Below are 14,098 nucleotides of genomic sequence, written 5' to 3'. Positions count from 1 at the left end.
AAGAAGCATCTAAAGATAAAACCGCTCTCAGAGCCAGAGACCCGGAGCCCGGAGCCCCGGAGAGCCGGGACTCGGGAGCCCGGAGAGACGGGAGCCCGGAGAGCCGGGAGCCCGGAGAGACGGGAGCCCGGAGAGCCGGACCTGAGGGAGCCGGGGTTTGGCCGGAGGTCGGCCGTATGGCGGTGACCGTTTCCGCCGTAAGAGGGAAACTTTTTTTTTTCTTTATTTATCCGCTCTGATGGAGCCATGCTAAGCTAATGCTAATGTCAGTGACGCTCCTTTTAGCTGAAGCTAAGCTAGCAGAGAGTCAGTCACGTGTTCTGACCAGGGGGTTAACTGATCATATAATTAATAAGAGAGCGCCGTGTTGATGACGTGTTTCCTGTAAACAGACTCTAATGACGTCATGTTTGATTGGACTCCCCCTTGAGGTGTCTGGTGACATCACGTCTGACAGCTGTGTTTCTGTTAAAGTATTGATCAGGTTCATTATTAGACGTTCTGTTCCTGTCGTCAGCTCGACTTTAAAGATTTAAACTGCATATTTATTGCAAACACCAAGCTTCATCTTCATCACTGAGGTCTGCCTCACCTGAGGCTGCTGGAGGAACCTGGGGGGGGGGCTGCGATGGCCACCGGGGGCAGCAGTGAGCTGTCGCTGCATCGGGAGCAGCTGAATGTGCTGAAGAAGACCTGAGGGTGTGTTTGTTTTGTTCACCTGTGGTGACAGGGGGGGCCGGCTCTCATCATGGAGAACGGACAGAGCAGCACCACCAAGCTGGGCCTGCCGCCGCTCACCCCCAACCAGCAGGAGGCGCTGCAGAGGGTAACACACACACTCACACACACACACACACACACACACACACCAGGTTGTGTAATGTGAGCCGTGATTGGCTGCTTCCTGCTTCCTGTCTGTAGGCCAAGAAGTACGCCATGGAGCAGAGCATCAAGAGCGTCCTGGTCAAACAGACTCTGGCTCAGCAGCAGCAGCTCACTAGCCTGCAGGTAAACACACCTCCACCTGTCCACAGGTACCACAGGTAAACACACCTCCACCTGTCCACAGGTACCACAGGTAAACACACCTCCACCTGTCCACAGGTACCACAGGTAAACACACCTCCACCTGTCCACCTGTCCACAGGTAGCACAGGTAAACACACCTCCACCTGTCCACAGGTAGCACAGGTAAACACACCTCCACCTGTCCACAGGTACCACAGATAAACACACCTCCACAGGTAGCACAGGTAAACACACCTCCACCTGTCCACAGGTACCACAGGTAAACACACCTCCACAGGTAGCACAGGTAAACACACCTCCACCTGTCCACAGGTACCACAGATAAACACACCTCCACAGGTAGCACAGGTAAACACACCTCCACCTGTCCACAGGTACCACAGATAAACACACCTCCACAGGTAGCACAGGTAAACACACCTCCACCTGTCCACAGGTACCACAGGTAAACACACCTCCACAGGTAGCACAGGTAAACACACCTCCACCTGTCAGTGTCAAAGCATAAACAACTGAAAATCAAAGCAAAGTAGAATTTACTAAATAACAGGACCATCATGTAACACACACCTGTCCCCCCCCAGATGGCGTCTCTCTCCATGGGTCTGGGAGACGCTCTGTCTCCCCTCCAGTCGGTGAGTAAAGGTCAGACCCCCCCCGTCCCCTCCCTCAAGGTCAGACCCCACCAGGCGAGGTCAGGGGGTGGCCGAGGTGCAGGTGTGTTACTTCCTGTCTGGTGCAGGTGGCGGCTCAGCGTCAGAGGGCCCTCGCCATCATGTGTCGCGTGTACGTGGGGTCGATCTACTACGAGCTGGGGGAGGACACCATCCGCCAGGCCTTCGCCCCATTTGGACCAATCAAAAGCATCGACATGTCCTGGGACTCCGTCACCATGAAACACAAGGTCAGACGCCAGCGCACGCTGTCTGCATCTTCATCATCATCTCCTTCATCATCCATTCACAATGGTGACCTCTGCTGCGGTCCGTGATGTCATGGCGGCGTCATGACAACAGCTCAGACCGCAGTTTTAAATTGAGGTGGTCTGGTCCTTTCTGCTCCTGTTGCCGTGGAGATTCCGTCTCCCAATAAAAATGTAATGTGACGGCGGCCGTCAGCACACCTGCAGCACCTCTGTTTACCTCACCGGCGCCGTGGCGTCCCCTCTCGGCTCGTTAAATCTTGGTGTGTCTCTGCAGGGTTTCGCCTTCGTAGAGTACGAGATGCCGGAGGCGGCTCAGCTGGCTCTGGAGCAGATGAACTCCGTCGTCCTCGGAGGCAGAAACATCAAGGTGAGTCCAGTTTGACCGCCACTGACCAGGACAGACTGCTTTTAACCAGGTTAAACCAGCTAAACCAGTTTAAACTAGTTTAAAAGTTAAACTGCGGCGCGTCTTGCAGGTCGGGAGGCCCAGTAACATCGGCCAGGCTCAGCCGATCATCGACCAGCTGGCGGAGGAGGCGCGGGCCTTTAACAGGATCTACGTGGCGTCCGTCCACCCCGACCTCTCCGATGACGACATCAAGAGCGTCTTCGAGGCCTTCGGGAAGATCAAGTCGTGCATGCTGGCCCGCGAGCCGACCACCGGGCGTCACAAAGGCTACGGCTTCATCGGTGAGCAGCGCTAACGGCGGTCAGGTGACCGGAGCGCGGTCTGTCCACCAGAGACACACGAGTGTGACGGCGTCCTGTAGGAGGTTAAAACAGGCTCTTTAAACACTGGGACCTCAGAGTGCTCGGCCCGGTGAGGAAGGTGTGCCGTGACTTTTCCCACTCGTGTCTTTAACCTTTTCTCCGTCATACATTCACCAGTCAAAATGTTCCACGTCTTGTCCTCATTCAGGACGTCGCTCCAACCTTCACGCCAGTCACGCCTTTTCCACCGTCGCCGTTCAAAAGTTCATGTGAAAGTTTTGCCTTGAACTCGCTCTCAGGTCCGCAGAGTGAAACTCAGACTCACCACTCACGCATCAGAACGTAGCAAAACTTGGCCCCAGAAACAGGAAGAGGCCCCCGGCTGCCCCACTGGCTGCCATATTACCTGAGAGCTTTTCTAACCTGCTGCAGCGTTCACGCTCCACAGCTGCCGCCGTTACAGCGCCGACTGTTTCTGTCCCGAAGGACAATCTGGATTTTCAGACATTTGGTTTTGTCTCCAGAGTACGAGAAAGCTCAGTCGTCTCAGGACGCCGTCGCCTCCATGAACCTGTTCGACCTGGGGGGTCAGTATCTGCGGGTGGGGAAGGCCGTGACGCCGCCCGTACCCCTCCTCACGCCGATGGCGCCTGGAGGGCTCCCCACCGCCGCCGCCGTGGCCGCCGCCGCCGCCACCGCCAAGATCACAGCTCAGGTGGGTCATGGAGCTCCGCCCACCGACCACATAGACTGAAAATGCAAATTATGTAATAATAATGTGGTGGTACAGAGTATTTATCACAGTATTTATTTATTTATTTATCACAGTATTTATTTATTTATCACAGTATTTATTTATTTATCACAGTATTTATTTATTTATCACAGTATTTCATGTATTTATCACAGTATTTATTTATTTATCACAGTATTTATTTATTTATCACAGTATTTCATGTATTTATCACAGTATTTATTTATCACAGTATTTATTTATTTATTTATCACAGTATTTATTTATTTATCACAGTATTTATTTATTTATTTATCACAGTATTTATTTATCACAGTATTTATTTATCACAGTATTTATTTATTTATCACAGTATTTTATTTATTCTCCTCAGTTGTAAATATGTTTTGTTCTGTGATGCGTTCAGGAGGCCGTGGGAGTGTCGGTGCTCGGTGCTCTGGCCGGACCGGCGCTCCTCTCTCAGCAGCTGGGAGGACTCCCTCAGGCTGTCATGGCTGCTCAGGCCCCGGGTGTCATCACAGGTAGGGACACACAGGTAGACCCCAGCCACGGTGTGTTACCTGTGTTCCGCCCCCCCACCTGAGTGCACACAGAGGACCGGTTCTGTTTAACGGGTTTGCTGACGTGACTCTTTGTGTTGTGGCTGTTTTTGTTCTTGTGTGCTGAGAGCAGAGCGTCTGACACTCTGAAGGAACGAGTGTTTAATCAGACACGAAGAAGGAGAGCGAGAAAGTAACTCTCTTCTTCTGACAGCTGACAGCAGAGTTTACTTCATCATGAGAGTTACTGTCGGGTGTGCACAGGTGACCAGAGGGAGGACAGGTGGAAGCCCTCGGTCTGAGGGTGAGCTTGTTATAGCTCTCTGTTGGGTGGTGACCCCCCCTCAGTGGGTGGAGTTCATACCTGCGTTTACTGCTGATTGAAGACGGTGGAAGCGTTTTGGATTTAGCTCCACCCGTCTCCTGAGCAGGGCGGCATGGGCGTGTTAAAGCAGTGCACCTAATGTAGGTAGACGAGACCGGACCCCGCCACCTGTCTCACCACCCTCTTCTTCCTGTTCCGTTACAGGTGTGACCCCAGCTCGACCCGGCCTGCCTCAGGTTGGCTTGGTGAACCCGGTGCTGGCCACGCCCCCGGCGCCGGCGGCGGCTCTGGGCTCTGAGGCGAAGAGGAAAGAGGAGCGTCAGCAAGAGGCGCAGCAGGACGGAGCCACAGAGCCGCTCAGGGAGCAGGAGCACATGAGCATCAGCGGCAGCAGCACTAGGCACATGGTGATGAGGAAACTGCTCCGCAAGCAGGAGGTACAGGTTTAGACCCCCCAGGAGCAAGAAATATTTTAGCTAACAAATGTAAAGAAATAAGTAACTTAATACGAAAGATCCCTACAGAGTGTTGCGTTGGATCCTAACTAATTGTTTCAAACACCAAAGTCACACCAACACTCTAGCAGCTCTAAAATCCCTGTTTTAGTGAATGTAGTCTGGTGTGTGTGCTGTTTGTGGTTAAACCAAAAGGATCTTCCAGGTCTCTCTCTGTAGGGATCCTTTCCATGATGCTGTCACACACTTAGAATAACACTCTGAGCCTGTCAGTGGACCGTTTCACAGACAGAGTGAAGTCAATTTGAGGACCATCAGTAATTTCTGGGTTCTCTGTGATCGACCTTTTCTCTCTGACCCCATCAGTCCACCGTCATGGTCCTGAGGAACATGGTCGGACCCGACGACATTGACGATGACCTGGAGGGTGAGGTCACCGAGGAGTGTGGGAAGTTCGGACAGGTGAAGCGTGTCATCATCTACCAGGAACGTCAGGGTGAGGAGGACGACGCCGACATCATCGTTAAGATCTTTGTGGAGTTTTCAGAGGTGGCGGAGATGAATCGAGCCATCCAGGCGCTCAACCACCGCTGGTTTGGAGGACGCAAGGTGGTCGCCGAGTTGTACAACCAAGAACGGTTCGACAACAGCGACCTGTCGGCGTAGAACATGCACACTCATACTTAAGAGGACTTCATATTGACTTACATTCATTTCTTGAAGACATGAACCTTCAACCACTGAGATTTGGGGACTTGTCGAGGTGAGTCCCCATAAAATGAGTGTGTGGACACGTTTACGTCCTCATAATCCATATAAACACACACACACACTCTTCTCTCTCACCTGTCTTGTGTCTCAGGAGGAATTTTCTTTCTCCTTCACTGCTTCAGCACAAGGCCAGTGACGGTAATGTTAGCAGCTAATGCTAATTCTAACTGACCCCCCCCCCCCCACCCGACTGTCTTTTGTTCCGATCTGGGAGGTCTGGGGGGTCATCTGTTGTCCAGATGTCTCTTTACCTGGATGGTTGCCCTCTGATTGTTTTTATGAACCGACTGACGTTCCTGAATGCACCACGCCATCGTCCACACTTCTGCTGGCTTCAGTGTGACCGTTTGTTCTCATGTTCTCATCTCGTTCCCTGAACGCCGTGGTGACGTTGGAGCTGCACAGGTCCGTGTTGTGTTCATGTGTCCAACACAAATGTGTGAATAAAAGTTTTCTTTGTTTTTTTCCTACAGGTGTGGTTTTGGTCTCTTTCTTTGTCTCGAGCTGCTCTTTGGTTGGCCGACAGTTTCACAATAAAAACCGAGCAAAAGTTATAAAAGCTTCAAACAGATGGTCCATCTGGCAGTCTGTCCTGTGACAATCAAGCCCCGGGCAGGTTTAGCAGGATGATCATCAAACTCTTCATTCTTTTTTTGTATTCTTGATTTTTTATTTTATATTTTTTTAAATACATATTTTATGTTCTTTATTATTTCTTAGGGTTAGGGCTCTTGCTGAACACAATCATACACACTGAGTACTTTTAACACAGAGACGGGGGCTTTTATTGTGTAGGCTGTGCCGGAAATGTCGTAGTTTCCGTTGCTGGCTGTGTACGGCGGCCCGGAGGCTCATTCCGCGCCGCTCCTCCGCTCCTGCTGACGATGGGAGACGTCCTGTGCGAAGAGCTCGAGGATTTAGTTCACTTCTCAGTGCACGACCTGCCGGCACGAGGCTATGTCGTCATGGAGGAGATCCGACGTCAGGGGAAACTCTGTGATGTCACGCTCAAGGTAAAAGTGACGGCGCTCGAGACTGAAGTTAGCCCGCTGGCTAGCTAACAGCCTCAGTGGGAGGCTAGCTGCCGTGGCTAACAGTGTGGAGCTAGCAGCATGCTAGCAGAGGCTCGCTGTGACTCACTGAGCTAACGGCGGATTATTACTTTAAGCTAGCAGCCAGTTTAGCCTGGCTCGTGACGTCAACAGCTCCAGTAAAGCTAACGCGGCTAACCTTTCACCTGCCGCTCACCGGAAACAGCTGACACCTGCAGCGGCAGGTATCTGGTTGACGGCCGCGTTGCCATGGTGACCGGTCAGTTGACAGCTGCAGGTGTTTCCGGTATTTTAAAGGACAAGTTCAGGTGTTTTCAGGTCAACATTCCAAAGGTCAAGTCGTCTGCTTCCTCATAAACTCCTCAGCTCACCTGTCAAGCAGCTGCCGGTGCACTGATACACCTGTGGGCCAGTTCACCTGTTCAGTAGTACAGACACACCTACTGACGGTGTCTCCTCTGTCAGGTAGCAGGTAATCCTCTCTGAGCCTGAAGATTTTATCTGATCACAACACAGTGCTCACCTGCACAGGTGATATCCTGTGCTCGTGTACACCTGTGTAGGTGAGCCCCCCTCCCGTATAGTTGTACAGGTGAGCTGCGTGTCTGACTGCTTGTTGTGGTCTCTGCAGGTCGGGGATCATAAGTTCAGCGCTCACCGGATCATCCTGGCGGCCTCCATCCCGTACTTCCACGCCATGTTCACCAACGACATGGTGGAGTGTAAACAGGACGAGATCCTGATGCAGGGAATGGACCCCAGGTAACACACACCTGTACAGGTAACACACACCAGTACAGGTAACACACACCTGTACAGATAACACACACCAGTACAGGTAACACACACCAGTACAGGTAACACACACCTGTACAGGTAACATACACCGGTACAGATAACACACACCGGTACAGGTAACACACACCGGTACAGGTAACACACACCAGTACAGATAACACACACCAGTACAGGTAACACACACCAGTACAGGTAACACACCAGTACAGGTAACACACACCAGTACAGGTAACACACACCAGTACAGGTAACGTACAGGTAACACACACCAGTACAGGTAATGTACAGGTAACACACACCAGTACAGGTAATGTACAGGTAACACACACCTGTACAGGTAACGTACAGGTAACACACACCAGTACAGGTAACGTACAAGTAACACACACCAGTACAGGTAATGTACAGGTAACACACACCAGTACAGGTAATGTACAGGTAACACACACCAGTACAGGTAACACACACCAGTTTAACCAGTCTGAGACCAGTGTAACTAGTCTATAACTAGTCTCCCTGTCTCCCTGCAGTGCTCTGGAGGCTCTCATAAACTTTGCGTACAGCGGCCATGTTGCCATTGACCAGCAGAACGTCCAGTCTCTTCTGATTGGCTCGAGCTTCCTGCAGCTGCAGAACGTCAAAGACGCCTGCTGCTCCTTCCTGCAGGAGAGGTCAGTGACCCGCCACCGCACACGTGCACTTTACAGAACTGAAGCTCCGGTTATGTGGAACCAAACTTCAGGTGTAAACTCCAAAAGAGATGAAGAGACTCAGAACAGGGTTTGGCTGAAAGTGTTACCAGACTGTGTTTAGAAAAAGACTGATTCTACACTCACGTGCTTTAGTCAGAGGACAGGTGAACAGTGACCCGGTGAGATGTACTTTAGTTTCCTTATTTGTTTCTTTCACTTCCTTCTGTTTGTCTTTTGAATTGAACAGTGCTGGTTTTGCAAATGAACAAAACTGATTGATTCTCTGAACTGAAAAGAGGAATATTTTCTTTTGGTAAAGGAAAACCTGGACTGGACTTCACAGGAAGGAACCGTTTTCTTTGTCTTTTTGTGTCTCGCCTTGAATTATGAACGTGTTAGTGGTGTTTGTTTGTTTGAAGGCGCCCTGCTTCAGTCCAGTGTGGCGGTTAACGATCTACGCTAATAGTACTAGTCCAGGGAGCTTCTGACTAGCTGGCACCCAAACCGCTGGTCGCCCTCCTCACCTGTCACTGAAACTATGACGAAACAATCTCAACACCAGGTCCATTTAGTAGATGTACTGGAGCTTTCGGTCTTAACACTTTTTCTTCTCACCCAAGTCTGATTTGAGCTGATGGAGCCAAACTCCTCCCGGAGCTTTCAACCTGATCACATGGTCTTCCTCAGCAGGCTGAGTCGACTGGTTGCCATGGAGATGATAAATGTTCAGATTTTATTGGCTTTTCAAAGGAGTCATTCGTGAGTGTGGAGAAAGTGAGGTCCGTCTGATCGCTGGGAGTAATGTACTTCATGAACAGGATTGTAAGAGTACTTGTGTGTACTTGTGTGTACTTGTGTGTACTTGTAGTTCTGCTCCATTTAAGACGTGTGCTGACTGAATGAGGAGCTTTTAACCAGACATTTTTTCGCTCAGGTACGTACTCTAACTTCTACCTGAGTCAGTATAATTATGAAGTAACGCGCTTTACTTTCCTGATGATGATCACATGATGATCACATGATGATCACATGATGATCACATGACACAGCGTCCACTTTGAAATCACATGACTGCACCCAAATTCACAGAGGAAGAAGAGGAACACCATCCTCCTACAACACAATAAAGACTGACAGAACATAATCCTCACCTGTCTGTCTCTGCCTCCTCACCTGTCTGTCTCTGCCTCCTCACCTGTCTGTCTCTGCCTCCTCACCTGTCTATCTCTGCCTCCTCACCTGTCTGTGTCTGCCTCCTCACCTGTCTGTCTCTGCCTCCTCACCTGTCTGTCTGTGTCTCTTCACCTGTCTCCCTGCCCGTGTGGCACTCAGGTTACACCCTAAGAACTGTCTGGGCGTGCGTCAGTTTGCGGAGACCATGATGTGCACAACGCTGTACGACTCGGCCAACAGCTTCCTCCATCAGCACTTTGTGGAGGTGTCGCTGTCCGAGGAGTTCCTGGGCCTGAGGACCGAGGAGGTCCTGGAGCTGGTCGACTGTGATGAGCTCAACATCAAGGCAGAGGAACAGGTGAGACGCCTCGCCTGACACCTGCTCAGTGTGTGTACCTGTGCAGGTGTCTGAGGTGTGTTGTTGAATGTGTGTACCTGTGCAGGTGTCTGAGGTGTGTTGTTGAATGTGTGTACCTGTGCAGGTGTTCGAGGCGGTGCTGGCCTGGGTCCATCATGACCAGGACCGGAGGGAGTCTCTGCTGCCGGAGCTGCTGTCAAAGATCAGACTTCCTCTGTGTCGACCTCAGTTCCTGTCAGACCGGGTCCAGCAGGACGAACTCATACGCTGCTGCCATAAATGCAGGTGAGTCACTGAGCAGTGAGCACTGAGCAGTGTGTGTAAACCCCTCCACCTTGTCAGGTGGTGAGTTTTGTGAAGGTGTTAAAGTGTTGACCCTGACAGAGACCTGGTGGATGAAGCCAAAGATTTCCACCTGATGCCGGAGCGTCGTCCCCACCTGCCCGCCTTCAAGACCAGACAGAGGTGTTGCACGTCCATCACAGGACTCATCTACGCTGTAGGGGGACTCAACAGTTCAGGTACAGTAGGAGCTCAGAGATCATAGTTGGACTCTAATTGTGAAAATCTGTAGACAGGTGGAGCTATGATCATAATGAGACTCTTATTGTGACAGCCTGTATCTGTGATGGATGGATAAGACACCTGCCCATGAGCTCAGGTTTAAGAAGAAGAAGAAGATTTAAGGAGAAGCTACGATAATGACAGAGAGCTTTTCTGCAGTAAAGATCAAATTCAAATCAAACCACAAATATTCAGCCAACTTATATCGTGAGAAAATAGTGCTGAAGTCTGGGATCAGTGTTCAAACTGTGTGTTTAGCAGACAGTGGTTCAAAGCCTGTGACACACATCCCATCACATCACCAGGGACAGACTGTTGATCCAGGCTGCCAACACAAACACCGTTTAGATCAGAGTGGCGTTTACAGCTACTTCAATCACCCTGTCAGCGTTCGATATAGCTTATCAAAATAGGACTCTTATTGTGAAAGTCTTCCCTCAGTGGTGATAGGAGGACTCTTATTGTGAAAGTCTTCCCTCAGTGGTGATAGGAGGACTCTTATTGTGTGGAAACTGTACTGACTTTTAATTTGTAGAATCATTTGGTCACAACAGTGGCTGCTGATTGGCTGGTGACATCAGGGCGTGATGATGTATTTTTAGCTTGACCAATCACAGCTGTTGTGATGTCACTGCAGACATTTGATTGGTCCTCGTTGACAACGTGGTTTTCCAGGTGACTCCCTGAACGTCGTTGAAGTGTTCGATCCAATCGGGAACTTCTGGGAGCGCTGTCAGCCAATGAGGACGGCTCGCAGCAGAGTGGGCGTGGCCGTTGTTAACGGGCTGCTGTACGCCATTGGTGGATACGACGGCCAGTCACGGCTCAGCACAGTGGAGGTTTACAACCCGGAGACGGACAGCTGGACACGTGTGTCGAGCATGAACAGCCAGCGCAGGTCAATACTCTGATCAATACTGACCAATACTGACTGATACTGATCAATACTGACCAATACTGACTGATACTGATCAATACTTACCAATACTGACTGATACTGATCAATACTTACCAATACTGACTGATACTGATCAATACTTACCAATACTGAGTTACTCTGAATGTACATGTTGTTATGTTATTATTATTATTATTATTATTATTATTCGAAGACTCTGGACTCACCTGGTGCACTAATTTACCTGTGTAATATTTTGTAATAATAATTTTTGATACATCATTTTATATATTTATATTTTTTACTTTTGTGTTTGAAGTTTATTCTTATTCTTTTGGAGCTGTGTGTAACAAAAAGCAATTTCCCCCTGAGGATTATTAAAGGAATTCTGATTCTGATATTGTTATGATTGATACAGATCACTACTGATTAACACTGATAGATGCTGATCAGTAATACTGACCAATACTGATTAACACTGATAGATGCTGATCAGTAATACTGACCAATACTAATCAATACTGATAAATACTGCCTGATACCGATCAATACTGATCATTACTGACCGATACTGGCCAATGCTGATCAATACTTATCGAAACTGATCAAAGCTGACCGATTCTGATCAAAGCTGACCAATTCTGATCAAAACTGACCGATACTGATCGATGCTGATTAATACTATCAATACTGACTGATACTGATTGTTATGATCGATACCAATCGATCCTGAGGCATCATTGATTACCCGTACACTAACAGCCCGTGTTGTCATCCTCAGCGCCATGGGAACGGTCGTGGTTGACGGACACATCTACGTCTGCGGCGGCTACGACGGGAAATCGTCCCTGAACTCAGTGGAGTGTTACTCCCCAGAGACCGACAGGTGAGTCACCGGGCGCCACGTTTCGATTGATTGGCTGGTTGGTTGGTCAGTCGGTCGGTTGATTGATTGGCTGGTTGGTTGGTTGGTTGGTCAGTCGGTTGATTGATTGATTGATTGGCTAGTTGGTCGGACGGACGGTTGATTGATTGATTGGCTGGTTGGTTGGTCGTCGGTTGGTTGATTGATTGGCTGGTTGGTTGGTCAGTCGGTCGGTTGATTGATTGGCTGGTTGGTTGGTCGGTCAGTCGGTTGATTGATTGATTGATTGATTGGCTAGTTGGTCGGTCGGACGGTTGATTGATTGGCTGGTTGGTTGGTCGGACGGTTGATTGATTGGCTGGTTGGTTGGTCGGTCGGTCGGTTGATTGATTGATTGGCTAGTTGGTCGGTCGGACGGTTGATTGATCAGCTCGTTGATTGATTGGCGTCTGTGTGTGGTCACATGTTGCTAACGTGATGACTGTTGGTCGCTGCGATGCTGCTGCAGGTGGACGGTGGTGACGGAGATGAGCGCCAGTCGCAGCGCCGCCGGGGTCACTGTCTTTGATGGACGCATCTTCGTCTCCGGCGGCCATGACGGTTTACAGATCTTCAACACGGTCCGTTCAATCACTACAATACACCAATACACCTGATCAATACACATCTGTGTGTGTGTCTCACATGTATGTAATATGTAAATGTACCATGCCCCCCCAGGTGGAGTACTACAACCACCACACCAACCGTTGGCACTCGGCGGCGGCCATGATGAACAAGCGCTGTCGTCACGGCGCGGCGGCTCTGGGCAGTCACATGTACGTGGCGGGTGGGTACGACGGCTCGGGCTTCCTGAGCGGGGCGGAGGTGTTTGGCTCGGCGTCGGGCCAGTGGAGCCTCCTGGTGGCCATGAACACGCGGCGCAGCAGAGTGTCGCTGGTGTCCACGTCGGGGCGCCTGTACGCCGTGGGCGGCTATGACGGACAATCCAACCTCAGCTCTGTGGAGATGTACAACCCCGACACCAACCGCTGGACCTTCATGGCGCCCATGGTCTGCCACGAGGGGGGGGTCGGCGTCGGCTGTATCCCGCTGCAGCCCGCCTAAACCCCCCAATCAGAGGCAGAGGATTGACGCGTTGTTGAGGGCTGCGGGTAAGGATGCGGCGCCCTCCGCCGGCGCTCGCTGAGCTTTATTGGTACGATGGCCGGGCTCAGATCTGCACACTGACGCCAGCCTGTGGGATTATGGGTAAAAACTGTAGAGCTAGCACGGAGGCTAGCTGCTAGCATTGTGCTACTAGCAAGCCTGTGGACAGATGATGTTACTTGATGATTTATATTTGATCACAGCGACCAATAGGAGGTCACTTCCTCTCCAAAACAAACGAGCTGCTAACCTGCAACTGATCGACGCCACAACCGTCTCCTGACAGCGAGCTCACCGCCACGTCTCATTGGTTGGCTGATGTCAGAGTGACTGACGGACAGGAAGTGGAGCCGCACACGCTCAGAGACGTCAGAGACCAAGACTGACGCCTCTGAAGTAAACGAGCCCACACTGAGCTCCACACATAGACACCTACTGCAACCCCCCACAGTCGACAGCCCCCCCCCACAGTCTGCACCAGAGTGGCACCAGAGTATCCATCATGGAAACCGTGTGGGGTTCATCATCTGAGGAGCAGCTGCTGGACGGTGATGATGACGATGGCGGTCTGACCTCAGTCACTCGGCATCGCCAGCAACCAATCACAGATCATTACACTGATGATGCGGGCTGTGGGGGCGCCCCCTGAACTCTCCAGAGCCCTCGGCGGCCTCTGTGGTCTCCCTCATCGGGCAGAGTCCCTGCGGTTGCCATGGAGACGGCCGACTGACGGTGGACTGTGCTGCCGATGAAGGCCAAGACGTGTGGCTGAAAGCTCTGGGGGTGTCCAGGTCCAAGAGGTCATGTGACCTGATCTGAGGAGGACTCAGCCTTTATTCTGACTGATTAATTTATGATTGATTAGCTTCTCCTGAGAGGTTTGTGGATCAATAAAGACGCTGCTGTTTCCTGACCGACAGTCATGTGACCAGTTCCTGGTTAGTGTGTTACCATAACGACGGGTTAAACGTCAGTGAGAATGTTTCAGCTTTAACTTTCCCTCCCCCACTACATTATCACAGACTCCGTTCTCCTCGGAG

At 50.7% G+C, this 14,098-nt stretch overlaps 2 protein-coding genes across 2 annotated transcripts; both read left to right on the top strand.

The window, feature by feature from the left end:
• Positions 1-63: 63 nt before the first annotated feature.
• On the top strand, positions 64-5,979 carry puf60a (poly-U binding splicing factor a). The gene is made up of 11 exons (XM_070844828.1): positions 64-197; positions 731-826; positions 922-1,008; positions 1,614-1,664; positions 1,772-1,933; positions 2,229-2,321; positions 2,431-2,644; positions 3,190-3,380; positions 3,826-3,940; positions 4,488-4,720; positions 5,105-5,979. The coding sequence occupies exons 1-11, from the start codon at positions 177-179 to the stop codon at positions 5,402-5,404; spliced, it is 1,563 nt and encodes a 520-aa protein (XP_070700929.1). The 5' UTR covers positions 64-176; the 3' UTR covers positions 5,405-5,979.
• Positions 5,980-6,359: 380 nt separating this feature from the next.
• klhl18 (kelch-like family member 18) lies at positions 6,360-13,971 on the top strand. The gene is made up of 10 exons (XM_070845462.1): positions 6,360-6,522; positions 7,193-7,323; positions 7,890-8,030; positions 9,384-9,582; positions 9,707-9,867; positions 9,967-10,103; positions 10,822-11,044; positions 11,826-11,930; positions 12,418-12,529; positions 12,630-13,971. The coding sequence occupies exons 1-10, from the start codon at positions 6,394-6,396 to the stop codon at positions 13,014-13,016; spliced, it is 1,725 nt and encodes a 574-aa protein (XP_070701563.1). The 5' UTR covers positions 6,360-6,393; the 3' UTR covers positions 13,017-13,971.
• The last annotated feature ends 127 nt before the right edge of the window (positions 13,972-14,098 follow it).

The sequence above is a fragment of the Pempheris klunzingeri genome, chromosome 15, assembly GCF_042242105.1.
Source record: "Pempheris klunzingeri isolate RE-2024b chromosome 15, fPemKlu1.hap1, whole genome shotgun sequence".
Taxonomy (NCBI): Eukaryota; Metazoa; Chordata; class Actinopteri; order Acropomatiformes; family Pempheridae; genus Pempheris; species Pempheris klunzingeri.
This window is presented reverse-complemented; position numbering and strand designations above follow the sequence as displayed.